This window comes from Neopsephotus bourkii, unplaced genomic scaffold, assembly GCF_033783945.1.
Source record: "Neopsephotus bourkii isolate Nb327-2 ecotype Australia unplaced genomic scaffold, CSIRO-AGI_Nbou_v1 NB_1060, whole genome shotgun sequence".
Lineage (NCBI taxonomy): Eukaryota > Metazoa > Chordata > Aves > Psittaciformes > Psittacidae > Neopsephotus > Neopsephotus bourkii.
In genome coordinates, this window is record NW_026901548.1 from 2,100,170 (window position 1) to 2,116,176 (window position 16,007).

General features: G+C 51.7%; 1 protein-coding gene across 19 annotated transcripts in view; it reads left to right on the top strand.

The window, feature by feature from the left end:
* The first annotated feature begins 1,054 nt into the window (after positions 1-1,054).
* Positions 1,055-16,007, top strand: part of KCNQ2 (potassium voltage-gated channel subfamily Q member 2) — a 64,644-nt gene continuing 49,691 nt past the window's right edge. For all 19 annotated transcript variants that reach the window (XM_061361560.1, XM_061361544.1, XM_061361545.1 and 16 more), the window contains exon 1: positions 1,055-1,452. In XM_061361560.1, coding sequence (XP_061217544.1) covers positions 1,157-1,452 — 296 coding nt within the window. In that variant the 5' untranslated portion in view covers positions 1,055-1,156. The remainder of the gene's footprint in view (positions 1,453-16,007) is intronic.

Below are 16,007 nucleotides of genomic sequence, written 5' to 3' on the forward strand. Positions count from 1 at the left end.
CAGGCAGCTATTCTGCTGCTTCCCTCCCAACAGCACGTTGGGGAGGTACTTTGTGGTGAAAGAAGCAGCTCATCGGAGCCTGCAAGTCTCTTTACATACAAAAAAGCCTTGTCCTAAAGCCTTGTTTACTTACAACAGAAGCAGCAGTTCACAGCTCATCCATGGGTTTAAGGGACAGAAGATTCAGTGCAGTAGGAGCTGGTGGACCCGAGTTTGATGTCGTTTGGTTGCAGGTCTTTACATTGCATTACAATGGCCCTTTTCCATGTGTGGGGCAGGTACCTCGGGCTTATCTCAGGCTTCTGCAGCCTGTGAGTCTTGTGAAGGTTTGTCAAGAGGAAATATTCCTTGGGGCAGAAGCCAGCCGTGGTTTATGGGGGGAAACGGTAATGCTGGGCCATAACCAATAGGGTGTGTTGAAGAGCTGATCTGGGCCAACACATCTGGAGATGGACTTCCTAAATAAGAGGTTGGTCTCCAGGCAGCTTGGCGACCCCATCCCAGTGGAGTTTTGGTGCATGAAGTAAGCTGAGTTTGGGCTTCTGAATCTTAGGAGGGCAGGTTGGACCTTGAGGAAGGGTGGACGAAGGAGATGGTGTTGCACAAGGGGGTTTGTAGTGAGTTAAATCTGCTGCCTAAGTGGGCATGTGGAGTTGGGGCATAGACACCCTGGCTTCCGGGTGGGAAAAGGTGTCAGACCTTGCTTTTAGAGGGGGATGCTGGAACTTGCTTTTAGAAGGACTATGATGGTGGAGCCTGCTTTGCGGGGGTTGTGATGTTGGAGCCTGCTTTTGGGGTGCGGATACGGTGCCCGAGCCTGTTACTTGGGTAGCTAAGATGCTGGAGCCTGCTTTTAGGGGAATGGGATGATGAAGCCTTCCCTTTGGGGAGGGATGCAGGAACCCGCTCTGCGGGTACGGTGCCAGATCCTGGCTGTCGGTGGGCGAGGCCAGATCCCGCTGTCTCCCCGTTGGCCGGGGGGTGTCAACCCGCGCTTTCCGGGGCGGGGGAACGCCAAGGGTTAACGGGGCGGGCTGCGGGCGGGGCGGGCCGGGCTGCAGCCGCCTCCTGCGGCTTCGCCTGCGCCGGGCGCGGAGCAGCGGCGGGGAGCGCGGGCGGACCCCCCCCCCCCCCCCGCAGCCCCCCGGCCGCCACCATGGTGCAGAAATCCCGCAACGGAGGCGTTTACCCGGGGCCGGCCGCTGAGAAGAAGCTCAAGGTGGGCTTCGTAGGGCTGGACCCGGGCGCTCCGGACTCCAGCCGGGACGGAGCGCTGCTCATCGCCGGCTCCGAGAGCAGCAAGCGGGGCAGCATTCTCAGCAAGCCCCGCTCCGGGGTGTCGGGCAGCGGGAAGCCCCCGAAAAGGAATGCCTTTTACCGCAAGCTGCAGAATTTCCTCTACAATGTGCTGGAGAGACCGCGGGGCTGGGCTTTCATTTACCACGCATACGTGTGAGTAAAAGGGTGGGGGGTTAAAGCCGGCCGGGCGGGGGGGACCCCCGATCCGGTTCGCATCTGCCTCTGCTGTCCCTTTCCCAAATGAATGCTGAAGAGGAGGGATGCTGCGGGTGCAGGGAGGGGGTGCTGGGGCTTGATGGGTATGCTGACCGCCCCCCCCCAGCCCCGGGAGCAGCCCATCCGCTGCATCCCTGCTCCAGGTCCGGTTGGTGCCAGGGATGCAACCAGGATGTGCGGGCAATCAGCGGAGAGGGGATAAGGGAGGTGGATCTTCCGGAGGGATGCAATGCACCGGTCCCCTGCTTCCCCCCCCCCCCCCTCCATGCCCGCTCCTGCTTGCGGGGGAAGGGGCTGCTCATGCGGTCGGTGCAGCGGGAGCGATGGGTAGGGACTGTTCCTCCGTCTCGCTTGAAATCACCATAGCAATGCTGCGAGCAGAGGAACAAAAAGCTCTGCTCAGGCACTGTCTCTCCTTCCCTTCCCCCCCCATCTCCCACCTCTCCTTCTCCCCTTTCTCCCCCCGTCCAGCCCCATTGTGGCTGCTGTGGGGCTGGCGGTGGGGCCGGTGCTGTGGGGCTGCAAAGGGGTCTGGAGGTATTCCTTATATCCCCCTGTGGGAAGCGGCTGAACTGGAGATGTGTCTAGAAAGAAATGCTAATCAGCGTCTGGGGCTTCCTGGCCGCGCAGCGATGGAGCGGTAAACAAAGGAGCATCCCGGGGTGCACATTTCCCTTCCACCACCCCGGGTTTTGAAGGCAGAAATGGCCACCTCTCGGCCGCCGTTTGGCAGAAGGATGTTCATCTCTGAAGGCATTGCTGCAGAGGGAGAGCAGATGACTTCCCGTTGTTCGGAGGATTGCAAAGGGAGGGTCAGGATAGATTGCTGTGTTACTGCAACTCCCTTCCCTCTGGGACTTTCCACAGTCCCACCAGGCTCCTCTGCAGGGCTGGGCTCACGCTGGGGTGCTCCGTCCTTTGGTGCTGATGGGTTTGTTTTGTTTGTGGGCTTTTCACCATGGCGAAGGCCTCTGTCAGCCCCAGCAAGAGGATTTTTGGGGCCTTCTGTGGGGTTTTCCTCTTCCTTCCCCCCCCCCCCCCCTATTTTTTTGCTGTTATCGGGTAAGATGCTGGGATGTGCTTTCTGGTCCTCAGCCATTTTATACATGGAGGTCTTCCAGGGAGGTGTTGGAGAGGTGGAATGCTGGGTGGATGGAATGGGGGAATTTGCTGTGGGCTGCAGCAAGTTGGAGTCTTTCACATCATCATCATAGAATCATGGAATGGTTTGGGTTGGAAGGGGCCTTAAAGCTCATCCAGCTCCAAGCCTCTGTGTCCAACCTGGCCTTGAGCACTGCCAGGGATGGGGCAGCCACAGCTTCTCTGGGCACCCTGTGCCAGCGCCTCAGCACCCTCACAGGGAAGAGCTTCTGCCTAAGAGCTCAGCTCAGTCTCCCCTCGGGCAGGTTCAAGCCATTCCCCTTGGCCTGTCCCTACAGGCCCTTGTCCCAAGCCCCTCTCCAGGTTTCCTGCAGCCCCTTCAGGTACTGAAGGCTACTGTAAGTAAATATAATACAAGGAAATAGGAGAGGAGGGAGCATCTATAGAGCTCAGTCGCAGCTACAAAGAGGAGCGTGAAGTCCAACACTTATAGTTGGTTTGTGTTACAGAATCCTCCAGCCTCATGTGGAGGGCTGAATGCTCACATCATGAGCTGGGTGCTTGTCTGTGTGTGCACGAGGATGGGGATGTTGTGTGCAATGTGCACTGTATGCTGTTAAATACAGGTGCGACCCTGCCTTGGGACCCTGGGGTGGCAATGACCATGATGGCAGGGGCTGAAAGGCAAGTGGCAGGGGTAGCTCTGACTGCAAGGGCTGTATAAGCATCTTTGGCTTCTTCTTCTGAAGGCCCTTAGATCACCTTGGTGGGGATGCTCCAGTCTCCTGAACTATACATATCATAGGTTTAGCCTTGGTGGTTTGCTCTCTATTTAAAGAACTGAAGGATATGGTAAACATAGTCACCAGATATAAGCTTATAGACCAGTTACTTCTCTGTGCCTGGGTGAGCCTGGCATGGTGCTGCCAGATCTGTGTGTGCCTTAACAGGGCAGAAAGAGAATCATAAGTCTGTAATCCAAACCGACAGGACACATGAAATCTTGGTGACTGCTCATTCAAAGATGCAGGTGAAGATACTGGCTTAAGGTCATAAAGTTTGTATGGGAGAGCGGGAGCTCATGTCCCAGTGCCTGAGGCAGTGTCCTATCTGTGCTGCTGGGCTCCTGCTGTCTCCTCCTGCCCCAAACCCCATTTTGTGCCAAAGCCTTGAGCAGAAAAGCACCTTTAGCCTTCATACTGCAGGAGTGCGAGTCCTGAGGAAGACTGTGGATGAGGGAGCCCTGTCCTGCTGCTGTTTCAGCTCCCCCACCCTGACCCCATCTACCAGCACCCCTATTTCTCTGCTCCTTTTAGTCACAGGGTCTTCCTGGCATGAAGATTTAGGATCTATTTCCAGTGTGAATGACTGTGAGCCTGCAAGGTTGGGTTTTACCTTATAGAGATGCTTGTAAGCTGCATATCTAGGTGCGGAGCTGCTGTGCTGCTCACACAGCCTTTCTGCACCTGAACCCCAAGACACAAACCATGGAGAGGCTTCCAGCATGGAGATGTGGTAATAAATGAGAGGTGCCTCTGCATAGGTACCTCTGACAAATGCCTGTCTGCAGAGGCCCATCTCCAGGCTGGGTGATTGATGCGCTGCCTGGAGATGTTTGTGCAAGTTGCATTTGTTTCCAGGGCTGCATCCTAGATGCAATCCATCTGATTTTGATCCCCACCTCTTCCTGTTGTTATTCGTTCCCCTTTGCACTGTTTCATGCATAAACCAGGGAAATTCAGAGCAACTCCCACCCTTCCACACCCATTACCATGGTCTCATCTCAGATGCTGCCGCTGCAAAAGCTCCGTGAGCGGCAATGTTTTCTACCTCTGTGTTGTGATTCATGTTCCTACTGAATAGCTCTTCCTACACTGACACAATGGGGTGACCTGCTCATGGGAGCTCTGTGTGTATGCACATTGTATATATGTATTTTGTACAACCCCATGGGCAACACAACCTGGTGGGTTCCATGTCTGAGCCTGGCTCCCAGAGGTCTGAGCCTTCCCTATCTCTCATTCTTGCCCAGTATGTCTCTCTGCACCTTCCTTCTCTGTTTTTCTCCCTTTTGTTTGATAGAGGCTGAGCAATGCAGCACGTGGCCTCATTCTGCTCAAGGTTCAGCTGAAACTTGGAAAGTTGAGCCCTGCTGGAATAGCAGGCCAGGCCTTTGTGCGGGATGCAGCAGCACTTGGATCTCGAGGTAGTTCTCTGCACAGGGAGGCCTTTTGCTTCCAAAATGCTTCCATTTGATTTCTTTCAATCATTTATCTCTTTTCTTTGTAGTCCTTTCACATGGGTTATTGTAACCTGTCCTGTGCTGAGTTTGAAGTGCTGGGATACTGGAAAGTGACTTGTGTCCTTACTAGCATCTTATTCCTGGAGATGAAGATGGCATGCTGTGTTCTGTGCCCGCCCAAGGTACTTGCACTGGGCACCCCCATAGCCCAGTGCATCTGGAGGCACATTTGCTCATCCCCTGAGTGAGCTGCTTGGGTTTGGTCCCTGGGCTGAAGCTGAGGGTGATGGATTTGGGGCAGTAGCAAGAAAACAGCCTTCATGGAGGCACTTTCAAAGCTGTGCTTATGGAGCAGCACGATTCCTGCATTTCCTACTTGGAATTTACAACCCCAATGCGTCTTTTTAACTGTGTTAAAAATAGTTTGGGTGCATTTTTCATCTGCATTCGGTGCACCGTACATCCAGTTAATTAAGCAAGTGCATGGAATTAAATTATAATAAGGAAGGACATTTCCTCCGTGTCTAATTCTATTAAAATTTTCCTTGTGCCATCCCCATCCCATTTGTTCCTCCCTTTTAACCCAGACAGAAGCCACCTCTCTCTCTCCAGGACATCTCTCTGCACTGCCCTCATCCTGGTGTGGCCATGGTGGTAGGAGGATGGAGAGTTGATGCAATTGCATCCCTGAAGGTCCAAGGTTTCTCAATGGCTCTCTAGTGAGTCCTTCCACTTGTCAGGGACTGATTAAAACCATGGTTATCTCATGTAGATCCATTCCTGGATAATCTTTTGCATCAGATTGAGCAGCTCTGGGAACATCCAGCCTTTTTTCTGCTTCTTTGCTTGGGTTTTTAGGCAGTTCTTGTGTTTTGTTTTGTTTTCCACTTGTGTTTTTTATACTTGTTTCATGGCATTTGCTCATTAGGGGTAAATTTAGCTTGTCAGTGTCATTTATCCGTCCCTCAGCACTGAGGGGTGGTGGTTCATGGCAAGCCCTTGCCTACAGACAGGGATGCTGCTGGCAGCAATGATAACACCCAACTCGGCCCATGCAGCAGTGACATGTAGGGACCTCCTGGTTGAGTGTATAGGATGAAAGGGCTGATACAGGTATCCCATGCTGGGCTTTAACCTGGTGGCTGTGTCTGCCCTGGGGACGCAGGGACACCTTCACAGTGGGATGCCTCACGAGCTCCTCTCCAGCTGCTTAGTCAGAGCTTGGTGGGAGCAGCCTCATTTCAGTCGCTTTAATGTGTCGCGTTCCAGTCGCCACATTCACCCCACGCTGACATTAAGGAAATGAAAAACAAGTTGACCTCCTTTTTGTGCTGCAACACACCTCAACCAGGTGAGTTTTGCTATAGCTTTGTTTATTATAAGAGGGAATAACCCAAAAAACAAGCCCCCAATTCCTATACTAAAGGGAAAATTGCATCTTTTTAAGCAAAAAAATCAGGTTTCTTGACTTTTTTCAGCGCAGCAGAGGGAGCAGACATTAGTAGGGTGATACACTGGGATTTATTTTGCAGGGCACAGAGTTTGGCATCAGTGGGGCTTACCAGGATAAAAAGCCCTTAAGTTTGGTGTTTGGCTTCTGGGGTTTAAGCAGCAAACACTTAGCCCTGCATAATCCCTTTTAAGGTAGCCCAAATGCTTAGCTGGTTTCTTAGTTCTTGAGGGACAGAGTCCTCTTTACATTGTGGTGGGGTGGAGATGTGCTGGTCCCGTTTTCTGCTATGTAACTCCTGTAGAGAGGTGGGAAAGATGGAGAGTGGTAGCTTCAAACCAGTAGTCACTGGGACTACTGAGTGCAGCAACAGCCTTGGCTCTGCAGGCCCTGTGACTGAGCAGTCACTTGGTTTGTTTTGGGACATACAATGTTCAGATGTTGGTTTCAGCTTGAATGTGGTGATGCTCAGATACCTGCTGGGTTCCTCAGACAAGTCCCATAAGAGCTTCAGCGCAGGTCTGCCTTCTGGAGATCCCCATCTCTGTTGATGACCATGGGCGTCCAAGTTCCCTTGGCTTCAAGCTGGGTGGGATGAATCCAGACAACACAAAATCAGAGCCTGGAACAATTTCTAACTGAAAACTGTAGTGAGTTGAGGCATCTCCTGCCACAGCCTGGGATGTTCAGAGCCAGAATTACACTGCCAGGTCAGGATAGATGGGGTGGATCCACACCAGAATGGGATGACCAGGATCCAAGATCCACATTGACTGAGGAACAGTTTTGAGAAAAACCTTTACAGCCAACCCTAATCAGCTCTTGCAGACCTGCAGCCCCAGACCCAGGGGAAATCAGGAGGTAATCAAGCCTCATTAATACTGATTATAGCTCCTAAGCAGCAACAGTGGTGTTTAGGCTCTCAGAGGGGAGTTCCTGTGGTCAATCTTCATTCAGAGTTCCTCCTTTTTTCTAATGCCTCCCCTGGGAGGATGGAACTGAACAAAAGAAACAAGAGGACAAGCAAGGTGAAAGGGAATGATTGCCTCTGCTTGGGTTAGGAGGTGGCCGCTCTCCATCTGAGCATCCTGGCAGCCCATTGTGGCTGCTAGTTGGTCTCTTCAGGACATGATTGAAAGAGGCAGAGATTTTGCCTTTAAGAGGGTCTTTCCCAGGGATTCACTGATTCCTCATTTGTAAACAAGCCCTGATGTGTTTGGAAGTCCTGCTTGCTGCTTTAGAGCTCTGCCAGCCGGAGGAGGTGACAGTGTCAAAGCAAAATACATCTGAGCGCAGCGGGGCAGGCAATCCCGATGCAGCTCCACACGTGTGCTGTCATTCCCTGTGAAGTTATGATGCCTGGAACAAAAAACCCCAGCAGAAATCCTGACTCAAAGGTGTGATTCATGTACTCCTCCATCTCTTGTGTGAATGCCCTCTCTTGTGTGAGTGCCATGCCATATCATACACACAAGGGTACCTGCTGCGTGTGTTTGGTGCCACTTCGGTTTGATGCGGTGAGGAAAACTAATGTGGGGTACAAATGAAACAGGAAAAACCTCGATCGAGTAGCTGGTAAAATGAATACCAAAGGGAAAACAATGCTCTGTTAATATTACAGCAGTGTGCAAGCACCCCTAATGAAAGCAGAAGTCTACAAGCTTGTTCTGTACATCAAGCCAGGAAGAGCCAGTCCTGCTGCAAGACTGTATTGAACAGAGGAGATGGATGAAAGGTGTAAAGTAGTTGTCAGGGGACTGTTGGTAAATGTTATCTTTGCTCCATTTTTCTTTCTTACTGTATTTTCCCAGTTTTTTTCCTTGCCTTTGAATTGGTGGGTTGGTTTCTTTTGTGCTTCTTGGATTTGCACAAGAAAACGGGGTTGGTTTTGGCTGGAGCAGACTCAGAGACATGGGCCCAGCCTATCTCGTTCTGGGCACTTTAGCAGCGTGATCATTGGGCTGGGAGGATGAAGGCACATCTTCCTTGGGATGTGGATCAGCCATACCGGGGCAGTTTGCTGGGATCTTGCTGTTCTTACAAATGCAGCATGTAGAGGGCTGTGAATTGGGCTTAGCAGCTTTCTTGTGTGAGTGTTCTATGTGGCAGTGAAATGACAGCACTGGGAGTCTGCAAGTCAGTCGCAAAGTGGCCATTAATTGAGTTTATGCTTGCTTAGGGTGTTTTTACCAGATCTGAAGAGCATAGTAAGTTCTTCACCTTTTACTCAAGAGGAGAGCAAAGGAGTTAAATAAATACCTGAATACTATAGGTGGACAAACAGGGAGTGAAGGCTCTGTTGCCTCCTGCTGCTTCAAGCCATATGGTGGTTAAACCTGAGTGCTTCCAGAAGGAGCAGTGAAGACCAAAACCTCTCCCCAGTAATAAGGACTACTCATTGCTCTTGAAGCAGGTAGACTGCACCAAGGGTTTAGGCTGGTGTAGCTATTGCTTCAGTGTTGGACACTGGTTTGATTCTGTGGTTGTGCATCCTTCCTCTGTGCCTGGCAAGGCTGGGAATGCCAGGTCTTGTCCAGTTAACCTCTCCTTGGGCTGTGCTCCAAGTTTCCTGGGGTTTATTAGCAGTGATTCGTGCTTTAAGGACTAGTGAAATTCCTGAGTCATCTCCTGAGGCAGGGAGCTATTTATTTCAGTGTGTGTGTGTTACACTCCCTGGGAGTGGGTGTCTCTTCCGCTTTTGGATCCTGCCCTGACTCTATATAAAGGCTCCAGGCTTGAATGAGCAGCAAAACCAACCCTCAAACTGGTTCCATCGTTTGGAAGATCCGTGCTGCTGATCCCATCTCTCTGGCTGAAGGACCAGGGCCATTTGGAACATGGGTAGGAGCTTGCATGGGGTGTTTGGCCATCTCGGGGTTGCACTGCTGCTATAACAGCTCATAGGGACACAGCATACTGCATGCCCATGTCCAGGAGCAGTTCTTGGTCTATAGAGGCTCATGACTAAGGGGACAGCATGATTTGTACCTCCTTTTCTCCCCTGAGGTTGGTTTCTTGATGCTGTTGGGTGTTTGGTCAGTGGGATCGTTCTTCTTTAAGGAGAGATGAGGTAGTTCTGAGTGGCTGTACTTCTCTGTAGGCATCAGATGGTGTCTGGAGGTGCCATGGACAAATGAGATGGGCTCCTCTGAGACCCTGCCAGTGCAGGAGGTGGCAGCTTTGGAGTCATTTCAGTGTAGTTTCTCCTGGGACAGCCCTCTTGAGAGCCACCCCACTCCTGCTTGGTGGCCTTGCAGGAAGCTGCCTCACTGCATGTGATTTTGGGGGTGCAAGGAGGCCCCTTCACCTAACAGCTCTCGGGGGAGCTGCAGAGAAACCAGCGTGCTAATGGCAATGTTGATCCAAAAGCTGACTTCACACCCAATTAAGCATCACTCTGAGCCAGAGGGACAAGTCCTCATGTCATTATGTCTTGAACTAAATTGCTGGCACTTCATGAAGGCTCTGTCTCCATAGCCCGAGGGACCGATGCATTTAATCCGTATCAGCACTAAAGAAACTTTGTTAGCATGACCTCGTGGTTCGGTCCCTGTGGCTCCTGGATGCCCATCACTGTGGTTGTCATTTTCTTGGTTGTGGCTATTCCTATAAGGAAGGAAAAAGACCTGGAGAAAGGAGAAATTCCGGAGCTCTTTGTCATTTGTCAGGCATGTCATTGTCACAGCATTTTACATTCCATTCTTCTGCTTTTCCATGTTTTCCCCTTTATCATCTGATGTTTTTAATGCTGTTCCTAATTAGCAGCTTCTCTCTTTGTCATTCCAGCTAATGAGTGGTAGGAAGAATTCGGCATTGACCTTTTGTTGCTGCTGATGTTTTTCTTTCCCTGCAATAGAAATCAGATAGAATTTGGAACCTTTTCTGTGCTGTCCCTCTGAGCATTGAGCCTGTGCTCCCCTGGATGCTTGTTTGTGGGTGCTGAGAGCATCTTGAGTCATGTTAAATAGCACAGAGTGAGCTGCTGAGGGGCAGTCTGTGGATGGTTAGATCTCCCACCTAAGCCTGGGATAAATAACCCCATGTAGGCCTGAAACTTGGGTTTAAGTTGGTGATGAAGTAACCTGACTTGGTATGGGGGGAATGATTTGAGGGTGTGAGTGTAGGGAGCGGTGACGGAAGTGCCTGAATAAGACAAACGAATGGGACTCTAAAGATGTGTCTGTCCCACTGTTTCTACTGGGAGATGGGGAACAAAGAAGCTGTGGCTGCCCCATCCCTGGCAGTGCTCAAGGCCAGGTTGGACACAGGGGCTTGGAGCAAGCTGCTCCAGTGGAAGGGGTCCCTGCCCATGGCAGGGGCTGGAGCTGGAGGAGATTTAAGGTCCCTTCAACCCAAACCAGTCTGGGATTCTTTGTGGCAGAGTAAGTAAGGGAGACGCATCCTAATGTCAGGTGTCTACCCTGTGCTTTACAATAGCCAAATCTGGGAGACCTGCTGGCAGGACAGGGCGCATTGCCTGAGGTTGACCCATTCATGTGCAATAACGTGGACACGTGGGGATCACCTCCATTGAGCTCCATAAGCCTGCCATAGGTGTGTGTGTGTGTGTGTGGCATAGAGCCCAAACCTCAGCTCCCTGCAGAGAAAGGGGCTGAACCTCCAAGATGAGTCCCAGTCCTACCTAACGTTGTTCTCTTGGCCCTTCTCCACATGAGAGCAGATGGCTATTAAAAACCCCAGAGAAATTCATTAAGCTAATGGCTTACCAGCCCCCATCTGTGGCTGGGGAGGCCCATCTACCCTGCAGCCACATCCCCATGGGATGCAAGTCGGGAACAGTGGCTGGAGCCAAGCCTGACCCTGCAGTGGCAGTCCCTGCCAGCTGCAGAGGGCCGGTGGGATGAGCACCCATGTGTGAAAGAGGCTGGTAGAGCAGCCCAGGGAGGTAGCACAGACCTGATGGGCTGCACAGCTTATTTTAGCTTTGCTAACAGAGCAGCAGAAATTAAATGAAGATTAATTAAACCTCTTTTCTCCTCTCCCTCCTGCTTCCTCTTGCTCTTTGCTGTTTCTAGGGAAGACTGCAAAAATGTGCTAAAGAGAGGAAGTCAGGCTCTGAGCATCCTTTCTTGAATGCAGCGTATTGGTCCCATGGGACTGCAGGGAAAGGCCCTGTAATTACTGGGAACGTCCTGTGAGGCTGGGTTACACAACCAGGACGGAGCCGCTTTTGGTTTAGCAGCAGGCTGGTGATGCTGTAACTCCAAATACTACCTGGCTGTTATCCATTCACTGCTTCTGATCGCTGCTGGTGTCCTCAATGCACGGCGTGGACCACTCGCGAGGCTCCTAGCCAAGAGGGAGGGAGGAGAGCGCGGATCATGAAAGGGCCATTTGATATTCACAGTGCCTGGTGACATAATTCCCAGACAGCCCGAGCACATCTCGGAGCTGGGGGATGAGTCTCCAGGGAGACCTTGCTACGGTGCCACCAAGTGAAGGTGACTCCTTCCCCGCGCTGGCAGGAGCAGGATGCCCTGATGGAGAATTCGTGCTGCGGCATCTGCTCCGCACCGGCTGCTGCCGCCTGGGTTAGGAGCCAAGTGAACAGCCAGGAAAAGGGGGTTAGGACTGTTGCAACTACCTTGAGATGGCCTCTAGGGGAGGATTAACGTGTTGGCTGCGGTGTTGGGCATGTCCTGGTGTTGTGTGCTGGAGGATTTTGCTCCTACGTGGCTTGGTGCTGTCATGCAGGATGCTGCTGTTGGCTCTGGTCCATGGTGTGCTTTGCGGTGTTTGTGCTAGGATTCACTCTACTCTAGAAGGATATATGGTGGCTGAGGGCCATGGGCATGTCTTGAGCTGTGTGTGGGTTTAGCCTCAGCTGTGCCCCTGCATTATTATCCCCATTTTCCCATTTGGGAGCTGTTGGTGGCACAGGATGCCTGTGGAGTAATCCAGCATCCCTGCTCACTCTGTTGTAACCCTGGCCTCTCCCTTCAGCAGTAACCATTTCCCATACAGAGGTGACTTCAGCATGTATCCTTGTTCCGTCAGGCCTTCCTATGCTTTGAATTATTAAATACTGTCTCTGATGTCCGTTATGAAGTAGCACAGCTATTTATCAGAATAGGAAATACTCCATTTCCATACTTTAACAACTGGCTTTGTTGGCTTGTGGGATTTACAACATGAGAAGAGTTAAAAAAGGGGAAAAATAAACCTCATGAGAGGCTGAGGTTGGAAGCGAACACACAGCAGTGACATCTTTGTAAGAGGATGCATGGTTTTCTGTGTCGCTGGTCTGTATCTTCTGTCTAGAGCAAAATCACATGCAGATTCATTAGCATTAACAGGCTGGAGAGTGCTTGCTGCTGTGACATCCACAGTGCTGGATTAGGGACTGTGCTCTGGGGGTGCCCCTTTCCACCCCCCTTATCCCCTTCTCCATCAGCTGCCAGAGACCCCTCAAAGCAGCCGGACCATGTTTGAGCAGTGATGGTACATTTGGCTTGGTGGGAGCAGCAGGAAGGTGCGGATGCAGAGGAGGAGACCCTTGGCCAGCTGCTGAGCTCAGCGATGGGCTCATCAGTCCTGCGAGCCTGGAGCCCTGCCTGCAGCTTCTCTCATTTCCAAGGTCAGTTTTGCTCCCTGTTTGTAAGCAGTCGGGTGGTACCTGCTGCTTTGCAAGAGACTGGATCTGAGCAGTAACCCAGGCCATGATGCTGCAGTTAGTCCCTTGTAGAAGTGCCTTGCCCCACAGCTGGGCACATCTGTGTGATGCAGCTGCAGCATCCCTGAGCGGAGCTGCTTGATGTGACCTGTGCCGGTGATCTCTTGTTTTTCCCATGGGATAAACCATGGAAACTGGCTTGAGAGGGAGCTGGAAGTGGGAAGCAGGGTCTTGCTGCTGTCAGGCTGGTCTGATTCCCTCTGGACCCCATGGGAGAGGCACCATCCCCTTCTCACGCTCCCGAGTTAAGCACTGACAGCAGTGGTAGCAGCATGGCATGGTGCTGAGGGAGCTGCTGCAGGGCTTGGATCATGCCTGGGAAAAGGGATTTAAAAGCAGGGTTTTTGCAAGCTTTTGCCTGCCATTTTAAATGGGAAGGATGTTTCCCTGGCAACGAGATGGATGCTTCCCAGCAGAGCATATGGCTTCCATCGACTTTGATTTACCAGTGTGTTGAAATGGCAGCTAGATAATCTCTCTTCAGCTTTTGTGTGCCCATGGCTTGTGCCCCTGTTACTCAGGAGCTTTAAAAGACCATGGGTCCAGCCCCTGCAGCACTGGCCTTGCTCCTGTTCCATCCTGGGTCTGGAGCTGGTGAGGTCCCACATCAGGACTGGATCTGGGGACCTTTGCAAAGAGGGATCTGAGCATCTTCTGGAGCTGGAAGCTGCGGGGTGGGCAGGAAAAACCTTCCCTGCCTCTGCTGCCTTCCACCAGCGGAACAGCTCCTCCTCCTCCTCAGCGAACACAATCCGCAGCCCTCTCTTCCTGTCCTCCTGCCTGCTTTAAATCATTTTTAGATGTTTTGCACCTTTCACCACACAATCATCTGCCTTCTGCAGCTTGCTATTTATTGTTGTGTTTACTGGCGCAGGGAAAACAGGAGAGGGAACAAACCTGGCGTTTGCTGAGCGGGGGAGCTGGTTTCTGTGGCTCTCCCTGCTGTGTGCTGACCCATTGAGCTCACACAGCAGCTTCCTTCCAGGGGCAAAACCAGGGTGTGCTTCTCCTCCTTGCTGCCCATTGCTTTGGGCATCTCGGTTCTATGGCAAATTGGGTGAAAATGGCAAATTGGGTTAAAACCCCTCCCTGTGAGGGTGCTGAGGTGCTGGCACAGGGTGCCCAGAGAAGCTGTGGCTGCCCCATCCCTGGCAGTGCTCAAGGCCAGGTTGGATACAGGGGCTTGGAGGAAGCTGCTCCAGTGGAAGGGGTCCCTGCCCATAGCAGGGGTTGGAGCTGGAGGAGCTTTAAGGTCCCTTCAACCCAAACCATTCTATGATGAGATGCTTGCAGGAGGATACCCCCATGACTCCTGAGGAGCAGTTTGGCTGGGACAAATCCAGCTACAGGGAAACTCTATGGCTGTAAAGGGGAGATAGGTGGAGAAGGAGTTTGAATTCAGAGTGGCAGCTGCTGGAGGAGCCCAAATAGTTCTATTAGTGGTGAAGTTAACCAGAGCTTGACTGGCAGCAGTTGTGATGCTCTCCCTTCCCTGCAGCACCACTGCCTGTTTCAGCAGCTGTTTAGGGCTAAAGAGCACTGCCTTTTGCAGCCTGAGCTGTCTGCAGAGCTGGGGTTGTTTTGCATCCCTTTGCCCTGAGCAGCTCCTCTGGGCCTGCCTGTCTGTACATCAAGGCACTGCTCCCAGCACAACCAGGCCCATCCCAACAGGAGCAGCTTCATGGATGCAAAAAGCATCAGGGCTGTATTCTGCTGTGGAGGGAGCATGCTGCCCTACTGATGGGAAAGGATGCAGAGCTCCCATACTGGCCGCTGGCCTTTTTGTTCTTGCTGTTGGACCTGTGTTTTTCCTGCATCCCAAATTTGGGTGTCCTTCAGGCATCGCAGGGTCTGGACCTGGGTGAGCTGGACACCCCTTCCATGACAGTGCAGCCGTTTGGATTTACCAGGCTGTGAACCAGCTCTCCCGTATCTTGGCTCCGAGCTCCTTCCTAATCACAAGCTGGGACAAGAGAAGTGAAATTAAACAGATGGTGAAATTACCAGCTCTAAGACACATTATACGGGCAGTTTGCAAATACTTCTTTCTTCTCCCCAAGACTCAGTTAATTAAACTGATGAGCAAATGAAATCAGCAGCGCTTCGGGAATGCTGTGCTTTCCATTTCCATGTTAGCCACTAGCCTCTGGCTCCGAGAAGCCACATTCTTGTCTTCTGATAATCAAGGCATGAAGCTGGGGATGGATCCTGAGATGTGGTCGGGGCATCCTTGTGCCTCTGACATGTGCTGGAATCTCGGTTGTGCTTTGCTGGTGGCTGGGAGGAAGCCTGAGAGCAAAGCTCTGGGATCCTGCCTTTACAGGAGCATAAACCATGGGCTGAGGCATAGGGACAGCAGTGTTTTGAAGTCGACACAAGGGTTCTGAGCTGTTTAGATGCCCGCTGTGGATCTGAGATGGTTGATGCAGCTGCTGATCCTGTGTTGGCAGCTCCTTGCAGATGCTCTCAGTGAGGATGCTCATTTTTGAGATGCTGTGATTCTTGGTGCTGTAGAACTAATGCAAAGTCAGGGAAGTGAAGGTAAAAGAGCTCAGAGAGATGGAGCTTGTCCTGTACGGGCAGGAAAACCTCAGGCTGGATCACTGCTTCTGGGACAGACCTTTGGAAACGGGGCTGCTATTCCTGTCTGCAGCAGGACCCAGCCCTGTGCATTTGGAGGCAATCTTCCTATCTGCAATTAGACCAGAGCCTATTTTTGTATATCCCATTCCCTTGAGGAGTGTTTAGATGAGATTCAGCATTATGTTTTACAGGGACATCTTGCTTTTAACCCAGTTTTAGAGCTCAGTGAAGTTGGGTCAAGTGACTTACCCAGGTAAGTCTAAGGGAGCTTGACACCTCAGGATGAGGACTTTTTATTCCTGTGTGCTCCAACCGTGCAGCAGAGCCCTTGGCTTCTTCAGTTCATTTTTCTCATTGCAGAAAAGCCCTTAAGAAACTGAAATACCTTGCTCTTCATATAGAGATAAAGGTTAGATGAGGAA